General features: G+C 37.1%; 1 protein-coding gene across 3 annotated transcripts in view; it reads left to right on the forward strand.

Annotated features, from left to right (window-relative positions):
* Window positions 1–22,856, forward strand: part of LOC141429480 (dopamine D2-like receptor) — a 211,972-nt gene that overhangs the window by 145,470 nt on the left and 43,646 nt on the right. For all 3 annotated transcript variants that reach the window (XM_074089790.1, XM_074089789.1, XM_074089791.1), the window contains exon 3: window positions 15,504–15,960. In XM_074089790.1, the coding sequence (XP_073945891.1) occupies window positions 15,568–15,960 (393 nt within the window). In that variant the 5' untranslated portion in view covers window positions 15,504–15,567. The remainder of the gene's footprint in view (window positions 1–15,503; window positions 15,961–22,856) is intronic.

The following is a 22,856-nucleotide window of genomic DNA, read 5'->3' on the forward strand; positions in this document are numbered from 1 at the left end:
GTCCCAGAATTCGAGATACTAAAATGACGTTTCATGTGTTACCTGTTTTTGCGTCTCATAAATAGTGATGTGCCGCAACCGGTTATTACCGAAAGATTTTGTAGGTACCTATGTATGTATGTCGTAAAATATTAAGATATGAACGGATCCGTGATGTACTAAAATGTAGGGCACTTAGGACATTCTAGAAAAGGTAAAATAGGTCTAATAAAAATGCGACCGTTTTCGAGATATTTCGACTTTTTATAGATGTTGATGTTTAAGTTTCAATTTCATTCTAAATAATATGAGAATAATGAATATTTGATTTATTATTCTATGATATGAATATCTAAATAAAAATACGAGAAAACGCACTGATCACATCCGATGACAATACGAGTAAAGTAACGAAAATCGGTTGAATACCACTTGAATACGAAAAACATGAACAATGACGTTGTGTGATATCTGAGGGCCTACTCCGGAATTCGAAAATCAAAGTTCGTACCGTAACGTCCCTCTCACTTACGTATTAAATTAAATAGTAATGTCAGAAGGACGGAACGACACGAACTTCGATTTTCGAATTTCGTAGTAGCCCTGCTGGCCCTGACTACGAAATGCAAAACTCGAACTTCGTATGTTGCCGTCCCGCTGACGCTTATCTCATTCAATACGCGAGTGAAAGGGACGGTGCCATACGAACTTCGCTTTTCTAGTTTTGTAGTAGCCCCTCTGTATTATTTTTTACGTTGGCACTAAGTGATGAACACTGTATTTTTACCTGTGCTTAGATTTCATCACTTTATCGTATGATAAAGTAAAATGGAAAGTAGAATATTGAATGCATTAATGTTATTTTTGCTATCGTAAAATAAACATTTTATCGGTTATTTACGAAACCGAAATCACGGAGCAGCACTATTCCTTTTATGCTGGCCACATTATTTTTACGTTTGACATTTCAGACTGTCATTTTAGTATCTCGAATTCTGGGACAGACCATAGCGCCTCTAGTGGCGAATTCATACGCGATAGCCCTCATTTGTCATGAGAAATTAACGCCAAAATTACCTCTTACTTCCTCCTTTGCAACTACTAAAAACTTCTGTATGTACTAAAATCTTTAAAAAAACACCGTAGGAACTCACATTATGTATAAAAGGTTTAACGTAATTTAATATCACAGATTTCGATCCTGTTTTACCACTCATTAATTAATTTTATTGGACAAATAAATGTGATGCCGTCTCCATCTATTCGGGCAAAACAAACAGATAGCTATCTGTCACAAAAATTAATCAATGAATGGTGGAACAGGGGGTTAGTTTTTTAATTGGCATTGATCACTTTTTTTAACATTTCGAGAAATAGGCTTATTAAATCATTTTATAACATGTTTCATTGTCACATAATATAACATGTTAAGCCGTGGTGGCCTAGTGGTTTGACCTATCGCCTCTCAAACAGAGGGTCGTGGGTTCAAAACCCGGCTCGCACCTCTGAGTTTTTCGAAATTCATGTGCGGAATTACATTTGAAATTTACCACGAGCTTTGCGGTGAAGGAAAACAACGTGAGGAAACCTGCACAAACCTGCGAAGCAATTCAGTGGTGCTTGTGAAGTTCCCAATCCGCACTGGGCCCGCGTGGGAACTACGGCCCAAGCCCTCTTGTTCTGAGAGGAGGCCTGTGCCCACCAGTGGGACGTATATAGGCTGGGAAGATAACATGTTTGTAAAAAAATACTAATTGATCGTGTGTTTATTTGCAAAATAATGTTTCACCTTTGTTTGACTTTCATCGTAAATAAACGTTATACATATAACTAAACCGCCTAATTCTAACACTGCCAGGTGGCAGAAGACACTAGGTTTTTTAAAAAAATTGTAACGTAGCTATAACTATATACGATACCTCCTACGTATACTGGTACAAGTGACAAATTTCTGATTTTTAGTTTTTTGCAATTTTGTGATTAATATTTCCTTATTTACCTACCACAAAAAATTTGCACGGATATTCCTATTAGTTTTGGAAATAAAGTGACGTATATGAATGCATGTAACACCGTTTTGCTAATCGGTACAACGTATACTGAGGCAACCGACATGCACCACTATACGCGGCACCGATATTGTCGCGGGGCCGGGGAAGTCGAGTGTAACTGGCAGTTGCCTCAGTGTACGCGCTAGCCGTCGTTGCGTGCGGACCGTTAAAACTGTTCTACGAGCACATAATTTGATAGTATATATAAAAAAAACATGTTTTGGTCTGACAATTGCGGAGGGCAAGACCACAATAGCCGTATTTCTCATAGACAGTCATGGAAACTAAATCTAATGTGAAACCTTTTCGTGATCTATTTCGCTATTTCGATTTCTTGGGCAAATGTATGGAATGTCAACATAACATTGGTAGTACAACGGTTCCACCCCAGTACCAGTACGTGATTCAGTTTCCTCGGCTATACCTACATGTACGCGTGCTAGAAATATAACATTGCAGTATTACATTGCATTCTGGTAGTTGAGCATCCCCAAAAAGAAGGCGAAGGCATGCATGCTTTAATTAAAATGAGAACAGTAAATTTCAATATACCTACAGGTTGATAAAAAAAATCCTGTACTATACTGTAACCCATATTAGGGCTACTGATTACTAATACGATATAAGTGGGAAAACATCGAAATTAGAAAGTCTTCTTGCGACTCCACTTCCATACAAAACTTTTTTTTTTCGAATCACAGTATTTTTCTACTTGCATCATATTAGTAATTAGTAGCCCTAATGTGGTTTAAAGTATAGTACAGGTTTTTATTAACACCCTATACACATTTTTTTATACACACCTAAGAAATGGTACCTGGCTATGCATATGGCGAAAACGGGTAACCCGTATGAAGTTATAGAAGTTTCCCAAGACTCAGAAACAGACACAAAATTTAAATCTATTGTCAAGAAGACATTAATATATAAGGCGTATTATTAAAATTAATGATTATATCATGGATAGGGAAATTTGGAAATAATTCCGATCCGCATTGGCGAGTGCTTACTCCAAATAGCGAATTGAGAACTGTTTTAAATATGTAGTTGTGTTAAATACTTGTGATGTATAGATATCACTAAAATATGATTGTAAATCTGTTTACAAAATATACCTTGCTGAGGTTTATTGCCAGACTCTTCTCAACAGAGGTTTTTACGAACCGGTGGTAAATTTTTTGACATTCATAAGTGCTTGTTACAATCTAAATTGAATAAAGATATTTTGACTTTGACTCAATATTTCATGTCAAAGCTTGTCTTAAGCTAAGTGCCAATCAGACTCGCGCACGAAGGGTTCCGTACCATCTATACAACATTCATTAGGATTAGCAAAAAAATGGCAAAAAAAATACATTTGTTGTATGGGGGCCCCCTTAAATATTTATTCTGTTCTATTTTTTGTTATATATATTATATCGACTACAGTTATACATAATCTGTGAAAATTTCAACTGTCTAACTATCATGGTTCATGAGATACAGCCTGGTGACAGACGGACGGACAGCGAAGTAGTATATAGTAGTAGGGTTTCCGTTTATACCCTTTGGGTACGGAACCCTGAAGAGGCACAAAAAGCTAAACCGTTATGTGGATACAAATGGGTGCGATGCGATATATGGATCACATGAGGAAACTTTGACAATAAAATACGAGTACACATTTGAACAGGAATACGAATCCATTGAATGTGCTTCCATTATTTTAAAGCAATTAATACAATTACTTTTCTTAAAAAAACCATATATATTTCAAGTGAGGTTTTTTATAAAGGTATATTTCTGTATTTTGTATAGCACGTTTAAAACATTACTAGCGGTATATTGGTACAAGTGGCATGCTAATGTTAGCGTATATTGATGCAAGTGATAAAAACGTTTATAAATCAATAGATGAAGGTAAAAGAGCATCTGTTTTATTGTACATTGCAAGCCATATAAGTATTTCATCTAAAAATTCATATACAATATAAAAATATCGTTAGATCAGTAAATCTACGCATTACGCCGTATACTGCAAGTGGTAATTAGCTCAATATACCGCACAACTACAAGATGTAAAATACGCGTATAGTAGTGTATCTGCAATTTTCTCAAAAACTATAAGAAATTTCAAAATTCCATGAATACAGGTAGAAAGCAAATATTTTCTTTGGAACCAATGCAAAATTTTGAAAAGTTATATCATCAAATGAGAAAGTTACAGGTTTTGGAACCTTTGAACAGCTCTCCTGTAAATTTATGATTATGCACTTGTACCAGTATACTTAGGAGGTGTCGAATAATAACTATAACTATGGTTAGCTATAATTCCGGTAACTTATAAATAGGATAAAAAATAAATAAAACGTAACTAAACCAAAATCCTTCAAATAGGTGTCTTAAATTCTCCTATTTTATGAAAAAAAAAATATAAAAAAAAACATTAATTTTTTGTGACCAATGCCAATTGAGCCGTGACGTTCTACGAGAAAAATCAAAATTTCCTATGACGAGTTGAAGTTTTATGAATGTTACTTTTGGTACACTTAAAAGCACTTACATTTCATTAACATTCATTCATAAACCCACTATTAAATTAGCCAGAAAAACAAATTGCCAAAACGTTTGACGACCGGAAGGCTAAGTGGTTAGAGAACCTGACTACGAAGCTTGAGGTCCTGCTGGGTTCGAATCCCGGCCGGGGCAGATATTTGTGTGAATAACACGAATGTTTGTTCTCGGGTCTTGGATGTTTAATATGTATATAAGTATGTATTTATCTATATAAGTTTGTTTATCCGTTGCCTAGTATCCATAGTACAAGCTTTGCTTAGTTTGGGACTAGGTCAATTGGTGTCAAGTGTCCCATGATATTTATTTATTTATTTTGTTTCTTAAATATCTAATTCCTAAAAGTATCTAACGTAATTCTCGACTGAAATACAGCCAAACAAAAATCCAACGGAATTTCGAGTGACATTGAATATATTCTTATACAAAACAGTACGCAGACTAACTTGAAAGGCTCAAAACAAAGATAAAAACTTTCTAAGAAAAAAACTGTCAGACGAGATATAACGTTGGATAAAATGTCAAAAGTATGATTTGTCCCAAGGGACTGGGAGAAGGTAGATACTTAAGGGGCTGTGCGAGAAATTAATAACTAGCCGCCCGCCTGGCTTCACACGGTAGTAATGAAGAGAATGAGACCTCCTTGCAGTAGAATCAAAAATCAAAATGGAAACGATTATTCTACAAATACAATCGTAACGGGCTCTTTTACATAAAAGAGACTGAAAACAAGCCTTTTAGAAAAAATATGTAAAAAATGTAAGTAGGTATATTGTGCATGTTAGTTTTTAGCTGTGAACTGTTTTGTATGGTGCATGGTTCAATAAATGTATTGAGCGTTTCATCGCCAACAGTAACACGGCAACGACAACGGTAACGGTTTGGCGATACCAAAATTTAGTGTATTAGCATATGCCGTATAATTAAATAAATTAAAAAATATATATGTAGTACGCTGTATGTAGCGCTGGTAGTATGAAAAAGTGTTTTTTTTTATTGTACAACCAGCGTTTTCGGAAAGATCATTGCCACAAAGAATGCACCGCAAGGAACTTGGCGAAAAGTCAGTCAGTCAGTATTTTTTTGTCTCATTCGTTTTTTTAAACAAATTCCTTAATTTTTCCAAACAATGTTTCAAACATTTTCTTTCATACTACTCTTATGTGAAAGAGCCGGTACAAACAGAACAAAAAAGAATACACCTTAGCTTTGCTCTTTAATCGGTGATGGTTTTTCTAGACACTGTATTTAAATGTGCATATGTTAAAAAATTCTAAACTGATTTTGATGATAGGTACATTCACTGTTCCGTTCTCGTGCTCTCTCAGTTGAGAAATACTTAATGCCATACAAAAATAACTATTACAAACCTAAATAATCTAGAAAATATTGACCCCGACCGTGCTGCTGTTGCTTGTGCTTGTGTTGTTGTGTGGTGTGTAAGACGGGCTATATACGGTGAGCAAGGACAAATAAAAGCTTGTAATAATAGCAATCCAATTCCCCTTAAGCAGTTTGGTGTAGCCGGCACCGCTAAATTTATTTATACCCCGACAAAACAGTTTAGAAGTGTATTTTCTCGTTTTTGCACAATAAGATAAATGTTTATCTTTAAATGTGGCCGGGAATTTCGCGAGATGTTGTTCTTGGTACTATACAATAATAAGCTGGGGCATTATACAATTATACATAGATTAAATATAATGACCCGGATAACTCACGTCAATCAATCAATCAATCAATCATTTATTGTCAGAAAGTGAGTAATTACATAAATGGTAACAATTGCATTGAAGTTCGTCACAATCAGCCAGTGTATGGCGCACAATATTCGGCAGATACGCTAATACGCTCATTATATGTCACTGAATCATTGAAATTGAAGAAAAATAAAAATAATAATAATCAAGATTTAGAATACTTAACAATAAAATTAACAATAATAATATAAAATGTCAATGTCATGTACTGAACGTGCCCGTGCGGATGCAATGCCAATAGTAGGTACTATACAACAAATAAGCGGCAGATCATACCACAATCACAACACAACAATGGTCATACCAGAAAATACAGAGAAATAAGGTTATTCTATGAATGTGCAGATGCAATGTCGCTTGTCCAATTCAAAATAATACGCCATAGAGAACGCAAAAATATAACAAATATATGGAGATGTCAAAACAACAATAATAATAGTAATAATGAATGAAAGAATAAACAGACTAAAGAAAGTACAAAATTATCAGTAAACAATTCGTGATGTATTAGTAGTAGGGTAAAAATGCTCATTGACAGTATAATACATTTTTTCTAAGCACCATTTAAACAATTTATTCTTAAATTCTGGCATGTCCAAAGTCTTGAGGTCATTTGGCAAGTAGTTGAATATTTTAACCGACATATACAGTATACTTTTCTTAAAGTGAGCAGAAGTATGGCTTGGGTAGCCGAGATTAAACCCATGTAGCCCAGATGTCAATCTCGGATTGGATGTCAGGATTTTATAGCTGTTTATGTGGTTTTTCACAAAGAGACACCTTTCATACACATACAGAGCAGGCAACGGTAGTATTTTAAGTTTCTTAAACAATGGCCTACACGAATCGGTTATACCAGCGCGACAGATCGCCCTGATGCATCTCTTTTGCAGTAGGAATGCACGGTTAGCAAAAAGGTCTTAAATCGAGTTTAGCTCGACATGTTATCCGGGTCATTATATTTAATATGAGTGAGTCTCACGGTAGTTTCATATACATAGCTTGCTTAGAAGGATTTTTTCTTCTGGTATTTTAGAAAATAGACAGCAGAAGATAAACAGCGCAGCGTATTTCGTGAATGAGATTAGATTTTGTTTAGATTGTAAAAAGGTATCGCTTATGTATACCTAATACATTATATAAAAATATATGTACCTAGCCTGACATTGTAATACTGTATTTATAAAATACAGTGACAGTACGCAAAAATATTATACTTTAAAAGTACGAGTAAATGCCTAATGACTAGTAATGACCAACCAGTTCTTCACAGTCATATATATTTAATATTCATCATCTTCATCATCATCATGTCAGCCATAGGACGTCCACTGTTGGACATAGGCCTCTACCATACAAGGGGGAGGGGTGGTGGCCAATACTTACCACGCTTGAAAAACTCACTCTTTTGTCGGACCCCGACAGATTGCTCCTCTCATCTACTCGAAGGTTGACTGGTAGAGATCCCTTAAACTCCTTAAAGGGATAAGTCTGCCTTTGTACAAGTATCTTAGAATTTTTCAACTGAGTTTTGTTTCTTTTCTTTTGTACAATAAAGAGTTTACATACATACTAAAGCTCAAAAATTGTTTAAACTAGATGAGCATATTTCAAATATAGTGGCATTTCCTAAAGAAAAGTTATGAAAACGGGTAAATGTTCCCACATTTATACCCGTACTGGGGGCGGCGTCCTTGTCCGTTAGTATGCACAAGACAGGGAGATTTACCTACGTCTTAAGTAAACAAAAGTAGGCATGCAAAAGACCTAAATACAGGCAAGGCACGAACTGCAACCAATTATAATCCAAGCATTTGTAATTTATCAAGCTACGGAACCCTTTACAAACAGAGGTGGGCAAGGAGCAGTGTAAACACGTCCGTGCGCTTAATTCTAGCGGATCGCTGGGGAATAAAATCCGTTCGGCAAACCGCTCCCGACCGCTTCTAACCACTTGTAACTGGTTCCAACCGCCTCAAGCCGCTTTGAGTAACGAAGCTGCTTTTGTAATGATTAAGGAAAAGCGTCAAAGTGAATTGTGGGACTTTCTGCATTTTTCAAATCAATATTTTTATAATAACTAGATATTATTATGATGACATTTTAAAGTCGCAGGCAAGCTTTCGTTATAAAAAAAGTTATTAAATTCCAAGAAAATCCAAGCTCTTAAGCGACTCTACCAACCCTTCACTTTGGTTAAAAAAATATTGCTTATCTGGATATTTATAATCGCATAACGTAATATTCCTAATTTAAATTGGTATAATGTTATTTCATATGATTATTAATTCGCGTAACTGAATGTTGATGCGAGTAATGTAAACTTCGCACAAATTTAATAAGCATAATGTTAATTTACTCATGTATTAAAAAGCTTAAATATAAAATGCATTTACGATGACAATGTTGGTTATTATGATTGACTATGTTGTTTAATTTGCTTAATTAGATCTAAGAAGTTAATTACTGTGTAAAAATATCTATTACTATGTAGGTTGTTGCAAAAAATACCTAACATCGAAGGATAAGGCAAACCCAGGCAGCCTGACTGACTGATCTGATTCGCTCACTTGATATACCTATGCTTCACTTTACGACAGTTAAAGCTAATGTTATGCATATTTCAATTATACGAATTCATTGTTATGCTAAATAATTGTTATGATTTTTATTATTATACCAAATCATATGCATAGGTAATTATATTATGCCAAATCTGTTACGCGAATATTATGCCAGTTTTAGAGACATCGCAGTTAGCAATTATTCCCAGCTTAAACCCCAACTGTAAACAAGTGATCGCACCGACTTGCAACTCCACAAATAAGTAGGTACTTGTGCTAGCTAATTCTGTTCGCAAACTACTAACTACGTCGCATACATGCACAGGTCCTGTACTACGAAGAGCAAAATTCGAACTTCGACTTGCCGTCCCGCTGACGCTTATTTTATTTAATACGGGAGTGAGAGGGACGGTACGATACGAACTTCGATTTACAAATTCCGTAGTAGCCCCCCAGCTCGGCTGACTTTCGATAGAGATTCGAATGTCTTTACTACATCACGAGCTCACTTTGGTTTAGATTTACTAATTGGTAAATTTTATCAACAGCTGTGGTGTAGAGGTTTGACCTATTGCCTCTGAAGCAGAGGATCGTGGGTTCAAGTCCGAGCTTACATCAGTGTTTTTAACCCGCGGCGCAAAAACAGGGGTGTCAATGTCTGTCTGTGGTGTCGTAACTTTCAAACGGATGGACTGATTTCGATATGGTTTAATTTACGTGAAAGCGTATTTTCTTGTGGTGGTTCTTAGTAATTTTCTTTCACCGTCATAAAAAAAATGATTTCAAGTCAAGTAACCAAGCTTTTCGATTCCGAAGGCACGGCACGATTCCTAGTTGGCGTACATCAAAAACAAACAGAAGGCTAATTATGTAACGTTTCTGAAACTCGCGATCACAGTCTAATGACAGTTTTTGTATGCGAAAACTATAATTTGATTGTATCGCGAGTGTCAGAAACGTTACGTAATAGACCCTCAGGTTTAGTAGACCTACCCTTAACATCTCGTCCACCTATCACTCAGGCACCGATTCTGGTTCCGGTTCCGTTTTCGGTACCGATTCCGTTTCTGGTTCAAAACTCCTTTATTTCAAAAAAATATCTAAACCCTATATCTCTCCTACCCGGGGCATCGTGCCTAGTATGCTATGGCATTCCCTCGCTGCACGGCTAAGCTCAGCCTCTGGGCGAAAAAAGACCCGGCCCTGGGGTCGCCAGAGACGCCAACTAATTTATCCGACACCTCGCGAACCTATTTTTTGGTGTCGGATGACCACGGTCCTAAAGTTTCTAACGCAAGTGCCGCAAATATGTAATCATTCGTTAAAAACGCGTATTTGCGGCACTTGGTTGTCTGGGCGTGGTCGGCAGCAGTCCCTGGCTTGTTGGCAGAACCTCTGACGTAGGACGGAGCCAACGTGTCTGAGCACGTAACGTCCCACACCAAAGCCTTGCCTAAGCTGCAAGGCACCAATGTACACCCGTCGGGCCTCTTTCCGTCCGAAGCAAACATGCCTGAGGGCTCGAGGGTCGCCGGTATGGCAATAGTGCTGAGTGCCCGGCGGATAAGGTCGTTAAGCGACGCATGTCTATATACACGACCAGCACTCAGTTGACAATGTAAGCCGTGTCGGCCTAAACCATCAACTGTATTACCACACCGGCAGCAAGTGTGAGGTTCACAAGCTTTTAATCCAAGCCGCAAACATATGGCAATTCTCAGTGAGCCAGGGTCCAGAAGTGTGCCAAGGTTTCGGGAAGGAACTGCATGCAGCCAATGACCAGATTCAGGTTCTGGTTCCGATAAACTAAATTGAAAAAATCTGGTTCCGCTTTCGGTTCCGATAAAACCACATCCGTTACATCCCTGGTTTGAACGGGAGAGCACCTTAAGTTGGATCCTAATCAAATTAATTTCCGTCCGTTCCTGACATGGCTGAACATGGGGTCTCAACATGTTGTACCCGACACCCGACCCATTATCTATGTGTCCGAGGTCCCGGCTTGGCAAGTTGGCACTTGTCAAACACTACTCGCCTATTGCGTAAGTACAAAGGCGTATTCGTAGTATCTTGTAGACTGTAAAGTAAACTAATTAATGAAAATGTGACATTTATAACGTAAAATTAAAACGTAAAAATTCATTTTTAATATAATTGAACAGAATCATATTCTTAATCATTAATTGTGTTTCACTAAATTAAATTGTATTTTTTCAATATTTTTGCACAGTTGGCATTTTGAGGAATTCCACGATCTAAAAATTGTCTATAGACAATTACAATCACTAAAAATGGCGATAATCCTCCATTCGCAAACACCGTGATTGGCTGTTTAGGGGTTTCCAAGGTAAATTTTAAAAAAATACTTTAATCCCTAGAGATGAATGAGGAGCTTTAGTCCCGATATGCTGAGACTAAAGTAACATTTTAAGAGCATGAAAAGTGAAAAGATATTAAATCAACTTCAAAACTAAAAAGGGAGAAACAAAAGTTGTCTTTTAAAAAACGGAGTAACTTTTTTGCTATCAAAATATTTTATCGTCAAATCCTTTTACAGGCGTAATATCGATCCTGTAGCCACCTTTGCATTGATGCGAGCGGGTTGGCCCTAATTAAGGCAGTAGAGTGGGTTGTTAGGACCTACAACCCAGGGCCTCAACATGTCAATCAGGTCTATTGTTATAATTAAATTAGCGAGACAGGCGGTCGTTTGATGTAGAGGTGCCCTTCGTTAAGTAATTTGTGAGCTTTAATGTTTTTTCACTTCTCATACTCATAAAATGTTACTTTAGTCTCTGCATATCGGGACTATAGCTCCTTTTTATTCTCTAGACATTAAAGTATTTTTTTTAACTTATGTTGGAAACCCCTAAACAGCCAACTCGGTGTATGTGAATGGAGGATTTTTAGGGCGTGGAAATAACCTCAAAATGACAACTGTGCAAAAACGTGGACACTCGATTTAAATGAAAATTCGCACTTAAAAGTTGAATATGAATAGAATAATCGTCTTAGCAACCCCCAATGGTTTTAAATGACCTATCTAAAGATACCCCACACCACCGGGTTAGTCGAGAAAAAAAAATCACCCCCACTATAGGTACGTCTATGGGAGGTAGACAGGAAAACTAAATTTTTTTTTTTTATTTTACCACTGTCGCCGTGACTGATTATATTCATGCCAAATCAAAGCTTTCTAGTACAAACGGTCTCTGGGCTTAGCCGCGGACAGACAGACGGACAGACATGACGAAACTATAAGGGTTCCTAGTTGACTACGGAACCATAAAAATGAAATTACAAGCGTTAAAACATTGTCCTTGAGATAAATAGGCCATATAATAATCATTAGCTTATCGGTACATGACATTATTCCGCCAATATCTGTTTACTTAAATTTACTAAACGGACGAAGTTCGCCAACTCGCCCCAAGAATTTAATTAAGCCCTGGCCCTGTACTATGAAGTGCCAAATTCGAACTTCGTATCTTGCCGTCCCGCTTATGCTTATATTATTTAATACGAGAATGAGAGGGACGGTACGATACGAACTTCGATTTTCGATCTGATCTGATTTACATAATACCCGACATCGATGATAAACGGGAAATATTTGAAAAATACCACCTTTGGCATCCAAATTAGGAGAATTTTTAAAAGTAGATTTATTAAATTTACACCCTTTTCTCAAGCTTTGTTTACATTTTAGAACCATAAAATAATTGAGCCCGCCGTATCGCATAACGTCGTTTGTCCTAATGTAATGTTTGTCCTAATGATCGATTGTCCTAACACCTGAAACTGAAAATATAACTTAGAATGGGTTAAGTTAGGTTACGTTTATTTTATAAATTTCCTGGAAAAGTCGATGGTTTCATTATAATTAACAAATTAGGACAATCGACAATAGGACAAACATTACCATAAAATATCCATAACATTATTATAAATGCGAAAATAAGTCTGGTTATATTTATTCAATTTAAACCACAACAAAACCAAATTAATTTATTAAATAATATCATAAAATTAAATCGCACAATAATTACATAAAATGTTTGTAAATTATTATAACAATGAAATTTAATTAAATTAGGTAAACCAAACAATGTCAAATTGAATTAAATTACAAATCATATACAACTAATTATAACAACTATATTTCGAAACTAGGCTTACTAAATGGCTTAATGAATGGTGTTTTTACAGTAATAATGAGTATTTGACACAATAACAGAATGTAATATTCAATATGTACTACAGATAGTCATAGGATTTACTTTGTTTATATTTTTTACCCTTTATATTTTCAGTTTTATTTTTTCAAAAACAAACATAATAACATAATTAAACTATAGATAAAAATTTGGCCTAAATCGCCGTCAATGGGTAAGGTGCCCAGATGAATTTCTGCTACCTATTATTTGCACACTTGCTTGCAGGTTGAGTACTCTTGCCCTAACTAATTTAATACCTGTAACTAACCGTAATCTTGCAAATAAATTATTTATATTTCTATTTCATATCAGTAAATTACTCAGATTTGTCTATCTGTCTAGTACGAAACTGTACTGTACTGTTGTGTACGAAATAGCCCGAAACATGTCGAGCTAAACTCGGTTTAAGACGTGATTTATCCGTTATAATATCATTTAATATCTGTCTAGTATATATGTTTGTTTATGCTTTTATCGTAAATCGGTTTAGATGAATGTTATGGATATAGTTTGTGAACATTTTGGAAGAACATAGAATAGGTAGTTTTTATCCCCAAATATTGCATAGTTCCCGCGTGATAGTGATAAACTAATTCTTGCAGAGAGAGTTGCAGGGAACGAAGCAGTGAAAAAATCAAACTTCTAAGTCTAAATCAATGCAATCAAAGATACAGTCATAAAAAAAATACTAGAAAATTTTGAGCTACTCATGATTTTGAATGGATCCCAACTGCTGACTTATATATATTCAACTAGACTTATTTTTTCCTTTTTAGTTTTCTTTTAAAGTATATTTTAAGGCAGTCGTGTATTTACAAATATTTTTATTATTATTTGTTTGAGGTCAACTTGTAATTTTGGTGGCACAGGCGATCGTAAGGGTAAGGATGAGGCGTAAATTGTTTGACATGGTTTAATACCGGGTGTGGCCTGTAACACGAGCAAATAATCAAACCATAGATCGTACTCGTCAAACTGAACAACATTAGTTCAGCGCCTTTTAAAAATAATGGAGTCTTTAGATTTTCCCTTTTTCATGCAAATTAAATAATGTAATCAATGTACGCCATCCTAGAACCCAACTGACGTCGCCTGTTACGCTACAAACATCAAACATTTTGCTTTACATTGCTGCTTCGAATAAACTTTAAAGTGTAATAAAATTTAAAAAAACGAATTATTTTATAAATCGCTGTACTGGAATCTTTTTGTATTTTTTTTTCAAAATTTTTACTTTTACGGTCATCCGGTCATTACGGTTTAGCGTCACTGCTTAAGTGACTAAGTAAGAAACAAACAAGCTGAGATATGAGGTGCATAGGGGAAATTCGTGTCGGTACCGTTGGCCATCAGTGGTGTAGCGGTATAGCACGCGGTACGGATTACCGAGGACCTGGGTCGTCCCAGTGATGGTCTTATTTTTCTGTTTTCTGTGCATCTTTATTTCAGTTTGTATTTTCAATTAATGTTGTTTAGTTTGACGAGTATGATCTATGTTTTAATTATTTGCTCGTGTTACAGGCCACACCCGGTATAACGGCTAAAATTAAAATATCATTGATGCAGCATTAAATCGATTAGAATGTTCAGTGAACAGTGTTCACCTCTCAGTTTATATTAAATACACGTTCTATTTAATGCATTACAAACTTAATAAATATTTATTGGGATTTACACCTACTTATCTAGCTCCCAAACTAAGGAAAACTTATATCTAGTAACTAGACACTCAGATTAGTATACCTAAGTAAATAAACATCATACTTTTGGCCACCAAAATAATAAATGACCACCAAAATTAGATCCCTGTAACAATACGAAATTTTAACCAAAACTGTTACATTTTACTTCTATTTTATATAAATAGCACTAAACTATTTATTCCTAAAATATTACAAAAAACCTCATAATTCTGAGTCGTAGCCTAGTAGTTTGACTTATGGCTTCTGTGCCCTTAGTGTAAGTTTTCGATTACAAAATACGTCTCGATCGCGTTCGCGTTAAAATCTCAATTGGTATGGAAACACGAACATCGCAAACGTTTCGCTAGAGGCGCTGTTCGTGTTTCCATATAAATTGAGATTTTAACGCGAACGCGATCGAGACGTATTTTGTAACCGAAAACTTACACTAAGGGCACTGAAGCAGAGGGCCGTGGATTCGAGCGGGGCCTCTAAATTTTTCGAAATTTAAATATGTGCGAAACTATATTAGAAATTAGCCACGAGCTTTACATCGATGATCACGAGTTACGCTGTCGAGGAATTATTTAAAATTGTGAGTGGTTCATGACTGCAAAAAGTTCAAGATATACTGCCCTAGCCTTTACTGCTTTACACCGATGCTTCTACCTCCTAAAACCAAACAATCTCTTTACAGATCACCGCGCGGCAACATGTCCGAGACCAACTCACTACGGCCAAGCGCGGAGTGAACGAAAAAAATGAATGACAGCTACAACTCGATGGAGGCAAACGCCACGCAACACCCCAAACTACCCCTACGCCCGCCCGACCCCAACGGCAGGGAAGTGAACGAGACCGATCCGCTCCGAATGATAGACTTGAACGACTCATTCAGTGACCTGTACTTTCGAACGCTGAACGGTTCCAATTGTAGTTACGATAATTTGACGTGTAGTGATGTGCATTATAATTATTGGGCGTTGTCGCTGTTAGTGTTTCCGTTGCTGACGTTGTTTGGAAACGTGCTTGTGATAATGGCGGTGGCGCGGGAGCGCAGTTTGCAGACCGCGACCAACTACTTCATCGTGAGCTTGGCGGTTGCGGACCTTTTGGTAGCGGTCGTCGTCATGCCGTTCGGGGTTTATTATTTGGTGAGTTTTTTTTTAAGTTCCCAATCCACACTGGGCCCGCGTGGGAACTACGTCCCAAGCCCTCTCATTCTGAGAGAAGGCCTGTGCCCAGCCGTGGGACGTATTTAGGCTGGGATGATGATGATAACCATGATGAGTTTAAAAAAAATTGTGTTGTTAATAAAATTGCTTTTCTATAACTTTTGTCTATCTGTAGTTTATGAACGAACAATATGAACGTAAATTTTTACGTAATACTTAAAAAGTGTTCCTAGCTGAGCTATGCTCTAGTGTCATTTAATTTAAGATGCTCATATTTTGAATTGGTGATTTAATTTCAACAATGTACTAGATTTACTTTTAGCAAGTTCAGTTAATACTTTAAGGGGCTGTTTCACCATCCATGGATTAGTGTTAACTGGCGGTTAGGTGTGATGCCGTCTCTATTTGTTTTGTTCGAATAGACGGAGACGACATCACATTTAACCGTTGGTTAACGCTAATCAATGGATGGTGAAACAGCCCCTAAACTAGATGCTGTGCTACAAAATTTCAATTTTAAAACGAGAAATTTTAATGGTGAATCTATGAGGGTCCCTTCTAGAGTTCCGTCCGTCCGTCCGTGGCTTAGCTTGGAGACTATATAGTGCTAGAAAGCTGTAAATTATGCATAGAAAACTAGTGAAATAAAATTTTTGAAAATAAGAATTAGGGACAGGTAAAATTTTAAACCCACAGTATGGTGTCGTTTGATAGGCATTCAAAAACATTGTAAGTTTGAACCTTCCACAAAGTATTAGAAAACATAAAAAAGGACGAAATCGGTAAATCCGTCCTCAAATTATGGCGTGTATTAGAGCGTTTATTTTATTTGATTTTCGTGGGCACATTTATAAAAAAATTAAATGAAATCGTTTATTAATATGTAATCTACGTATGTAATATCTTTATTGAACTATTATCATCTACATTTACATGTCATGTCGTATAGCTGTAATCTACGGTAATATCTTTATTGAACTATTATCAACTACATTTTCATGTCGTATCAGGAGCTGAAAACGCTGGCAAAAAAACCGAAAAGAGTGGCGATTAACCACCGAACAATGAGCTAAGCTAAGCAAATAAAAAAAAAATATAAAAACCTCGTGACCACACGAAAGTGAGGCGATTGAGACGCTCAAATAATGACCTCGTGACCACGGGAAATGGAGATTCATTTTTATTTGTAACATATGATATGTAAAACTTAATTACAAAGCCCGCACTGATTACATCACAAATTCAGCGGTGCGAGTTCGTTAACTACATTGTGTACTAATTTGCATTCCCTGTAACTATGAAGATTTAAGCGCCTGAATTGCTAATGAAACGTGTCATATACTTAGACAAAGCTGCGCGCACACTAAACACGCGGCGTGTAGTTGGAAACTTAGTGAGATTTCAGTGGCGTAGCGTTGATTTTTCTTCTGCGTGTGGGTTAATGGTAGACTCCCTAAAGCCGTATTACTACCAATTAAAGACTAACTAACACGATATGGATCTAGCATCTGAAATAAATGTTTTTTTTTATTTAAAGGAGGGAAGCCATGGTGGCCTAGTGGTTTGACCTATCGCCTCTCAAGCAGTGGATCGTGGGTTCAAGCCCCAGCTCGCAGCTCTGAGTTTTTCGAAATTCATGTGCGGAATTACATTTGAAATTTACCACGAGCTTTACCTTGAAGGAAAACATCGTGAGGAAACCTGCACAACAAACCAATTCAACGGTGTGTGTGAAGTTCCCAATCCGCACTGGGCCCGCGTGGGAACTACTGCCCAAGCCCTATCATTCTGAGAGGAGGCCTGTGCCCTGCAGTGGGACGTATATAGGCTGGGATGATGATGTTTGTTGATTTGATTGACTACAATTTTGATTTGGTTGAATTCATTGAATTCAATTTGTAATGTAAATTTAATTCAATCGTTTCATTTGACTTCTATGTAATTAATTGTTATTGATTGTTTTTATGGACTTAGTCTGGAATAAATATATCATTTCATTTAATTTCATTAACTTTAAAACAAAGTTGGACTTTGCCAGCCATATTCAGGCACATAATAAACAAGCTTAAAGGATCGCCTTTGTCGGGATCCATCACCATCATCATCATTATCGTTAGGCAACGCCGACAGAAAGAAGCGTGAGTGAAGTATGTATTCGGATCACATGCAGCTAACGTTTTTTATTCCTTATAGGATCACTTTGTTATCGTATCATCGATATAGAATCATAGAAACTTGGCAAAAAGTAGCATCACAACATGTAAAAACCCGACCCGTAAAACAACTTTTATTTCCATATAAATACGAAATTATTTTTGTATGGAACCCTCCATGTTCAAATCCGACTCGCACTTGTGCAGTTTTTTTAGATTAATATTCACGTAGCTACCGCACTATTTTGTTCCTGAGGTATCGCAGGAAAAATGTATAAATCGTGCGTAATTTACATATTTCTTCATCATGTTCTTGGGCTCATTTTCGGAATTTCCCTTGGAACTTCATATTTTTGGGATAAAAACTGGCCTACATGTGTCATAACCTTGACTGCCGTTTTTACGCAGTGCGGTTCATATTACAGGGTCTAACTTATGCTGAGTGGGGACCTGTTTAGCGTCATGTATGTCTTTATTTGTTCTATGTTTGTTCCTATGTTTGTTTTTTATGGCGTTAAATAAATGTATTTTCTTTCTTGCTTTCTTTTCTTTCTAACTTAATAACCGTTTAGTTTAGTAATTCGTCGAAGCCAATAATGTAATAATAAAAACCTAAGAATGTCAATGAAATAAAAATAACAATTTAATAACATTGATTGTCTACTAGAAGCTAACAAAAATATAGTAGAATTAACATTTTTTTTATTCGACTGGATGGCAAACGAGCAAATGGGTCTCCTGATGGTAAGAGATCACCACCGCCCATAAACATCTGCAACACCAGGGGTATTGCAGACGCGTTGCCAACCTAGAGGCCTAAGATGGATACCTCAAGTGCCAGTAATTTCACCGGCTGTCTTTCTCTCCACGCCGAAACCCAACAGTGCAAGCACTGCTGCTTCACGGCAGGATTAGCGAGCAAGATGGTGGTAGCAATCCGGGCGGACCTTGCACAAGGTCCTACCACCTGCAACATGATAAAATAACCTATTTGTAATAAAACCAAACTATTAGCAAGTAACAATAAAGTTCCGCCGGATACCGCCACAATTGAATGCTCTTTTATCATCGTCTCAGTCGTAGAACTTTTCTTTCTTGCTGTCTTCATCCACCACCCGCGGCTTTAACCATGGTCATCCATCCATCTCGTTGGTGGACGTCCTACGCCACCCTTTCAGATCCGCAGTCTCCATTCAAGAACTTTTCGGCCCCAACGGCCATCTGTTCTTTCACGTAAATCATCATCGAAACAAATGAACTTTCTAAAAGCGATTCGCGGAAGCGAAACTATATATTATTATTAGATTGATTATGGCGCTAGTATAAGATGTACAGCCATGGTGGCCTAGTCGTTTGACCTATCGCCTCTCAAGCAGAGGTTCGTGGGTTCAAACCCCGGCCCACACCTCTGAGTTTTTCGAAAATAATGCGCAAAATGACATTTGAAATTTACCAAGAGCTTTACGGTAAAGGAAAACATCGTGAGGAAACCTGTGAAGTAATTCAATGGTATGTGTTAAGTTCCCAATCCGCACTGGGCCCGCGTGGGAACTACGGCCCAAGCCCTCTCATTCTGAGAGGCCTGTGCCCAGCAGTGGAACGTAAATAGGCTGGGATGATGATGATGATGATAATGAAGATGTACAGTCACCAGCTCCAATATCTGACACAATAAAGCGCGCAAAGATTCTGATACGACTCTATTTTTAGGGCATGTCAAATATATTTGGAAGTTCCGCTGTGGCAGATATTATGCAGATGACTGAACACATTAATTCAAAGCTTTGTCGTTTACTGCTCCCTATTTGTTATTTTCACTATTACGCAACACTGTCTTGCAAACGGAGCAATTAACAACGAATCCCAGGAATGGCCGTTTCAGGCCATAAAACTGGGCGTAGAATAGTTTGGGAGCCTTGGAGCAACGGGTTGCTGTTTAGCGAAATTTAATTTAATTTATCACTTTGAAGTGGTGTTTCACAGACTGTATATTTCAGCAAATTAAACAAGTTTCACAAGACCCATCTGAAAGTTAATCAAGCATTTTTATTTAACTGAACAACTCTGTGCAAGTTTTTCAAACGTTTTTCGTGTAAATATTTTAATTTTTCGTTTTTGAAAAGTTGTCAAAATAGCAGACAACCTAAACATATGTACTACATACATACATAGTAATTTTGAAAAAGTTGTAAGGCTTACAGCATAAAGCTACTAGTGTAATTTCTGTGGTACATACGGTCAAGGGCTTTATTTCATGGGCCAGCATGGCACCTTTTCAAAGGAAAAGTCATTACGATTTTCCTTGTTAATTAATGCGATGTCACTACGAATCGGTTCAATGGTACGTTTTAATGGTGGTGTTAAAATGGTATGTTGTATTTGAGCGAATTAGCTCGTTGAAGTGAATGCCGCTGGGGCCGAAAACCTCTCGAATGGAGACCGCCGATCGGCAAGCGCAGCGTAGGACGTCCACTAGCGAGTTTTTTTTATTCGACTGAATTGCAAACGAGCAAGTGTGGGTCTCCTGATGGTAAGAGATCACCACCACCCATGTGTCATGTAACACCAGGGGGATTGCAGATGCGTTGCCAACCTAGAAGCCTAAGATGAGATACCTCAAGTGTCAGTAATTTCACCGGATGTCTTGCTCTCCACGCCGAAACACAAAAGTGCAAGCACTGCTGCTTCACGGCAGGATTAGCGAACAAGATGCTGGTAGCAATCCGGGCGGACCTTGCACAAGGTCCTACCACCTGCAAGACATGGACAGATGATCTGGTTAAAACAGCCGTCTGCAAGCCGATTCCAACCGAAGCACCTGGAAGTCTATATTTGTCTAACAGTGGACTTCCTGCGGCTGACATGACGATGATGTATCCTACTTATTCTCTAGATACAAGTAAATGTTTCTACGCTCCAACTTCTTACAAATTCAGTCTTTTGCATAACGCTCTACACGTCACGTGTCCCAATGTCAAACTGTCAAGTTGAAACATGCTAAATGCTAGGAGTATGAGTTGGTGGAGCTCCATTTCAACAAAACAACTTATCTCCATTTCTGCAACGCTTCAAATTCAAACCGTATAGAATGGTACGTTGGGAATAAATTGCACGTGTGGAGGAAGTGGATATAAGCCCTTTGGGAAGTGTTTTCTCAAGTCAAATGTTTAAAGTAAAAGTTAAGTGCCTATCTTCAATCTCCAGCCCTTTAAAACTTAGCAAGTGATTTATGCTCCACCGCCATTAGCATAAAGTGGCTTGTTTCAAAGTCTTGGCTTCAGCTGTTACACGTAACGTTGGATAACCGGGCAATTCGAGCGTTTCAAACGCCTCATTGCCGTGGTCACATTTTTTTATGAATGTGCTGTAGAAATTGAGGACATTTTCGTCATTTTTAGACGTCCTACACTACTACTAGATAACCTGAAAATTCTAACAGTCTTCTACCATGACAACAAAAATGTGCCCACGAAAATCACACGGAATAGACGCTCGAACACCCCGACACCGTTTACATCGCGTTTTTTTTGTTTTAATTAACTTCGACAGACGGCACCATTCATTGATAGAAATTTTCAGGTAAATAACTTTAGGGCAAATCAAAAAGTATATGCATATAGGATTTTGACAAGTTAATGGTGAAATTGGAAAATTCACAAACTTAATGTGACACATAAGAGAAACGAAAAAGCTCACTTTTATATATATATATATATATATAAGCTTATTTTGCTAAATAGGTATGTTTGAATTAAAACACTTTCAAGCGTTATAAAATATAAACTTTGACGGTGTTTTATATATACTGTGAATAATTAATTAATTATTTACCAGACGTGTTTCAGGGGATTTATCAGTCACTGAACAAATCTGGTGAAATTAAAAAACGAGTTGCCTTTTTTTGGTCGATTTCGTCATTTTACTAAACAGAATCAGGGATTTGATCAAATGACTGTTTTTTTTCTAGACATATAATAAAATGGATTCACCGTTTAATATCCTGCGAAAGGTCATAAGGTTATATTATTGTTCAAATGTGTGTTTTGGCCATTTCCTTGCGACAAATACATAATAATAATTAAATGTATGTATGTATGTAAACTTTTTACTGTACAAAAGAAAAGAAACAAAACACAATTGACAAACTTTGAGATACTTGTACAAAGGCGGACTTATCCCTTTAAGAGATCTCTACCAATCAACCTTTGAGTAACATACGTAGGTCGAATATGTGGGCTTATATGAAGAAGCTTCCTAAACGTTATAGATGAGATTGGCAAGACCGGACCAAATGGCGTGAAATGAGGAGGTCGTCCCAGCTGTGGGCGAGTGTGGGCTGATTAGATTGATTGGGTTTCTGTGGGCGAGCGGACGGACAGCCTTACAGTAGTTCCTACCCGGATTATTAGTTTAACTAACTTATACTATATCGAAAGAAGCACAAGACGTGAAGTTATTTAAAACTAGAGTTTACCCGCTGCTTCGCACGCGTAAACTATTCGATTCCGGGATTTTATAAAACTCCCGACCCAAAAAGAGGGGTGTTATAAGTTTGACCGCTATGTGTGTCTGTGTGTCTGTCTGTGGCACCGTAGCTCTTAAAGGGTGGACCGATTTGAATGCGGTTTTTTAATTTGAAAGCAGGTTTTCTAGCGATGGTTCTTAGACATGTTTTATCAAAATCAGTTCAGCCGTTTCAAGATCATCAGCTCTTTTATTCGC

The sequence above is a fragment of the Choristoneura fumiferana genome, chromosome 7 (genome assembly GCF_025370935.1).
Source record: "Choristoneura fumiferana chromosome 7, NRCan_CFum_1, whole genome shotgun sequence".
Taxonomy (NCBI): Eukaryota; Metazoa; Arthropoda; class Insecta; order Lepidoptera; family Tortricidae; genus Choristoneura; species Choristoneura fumiferana.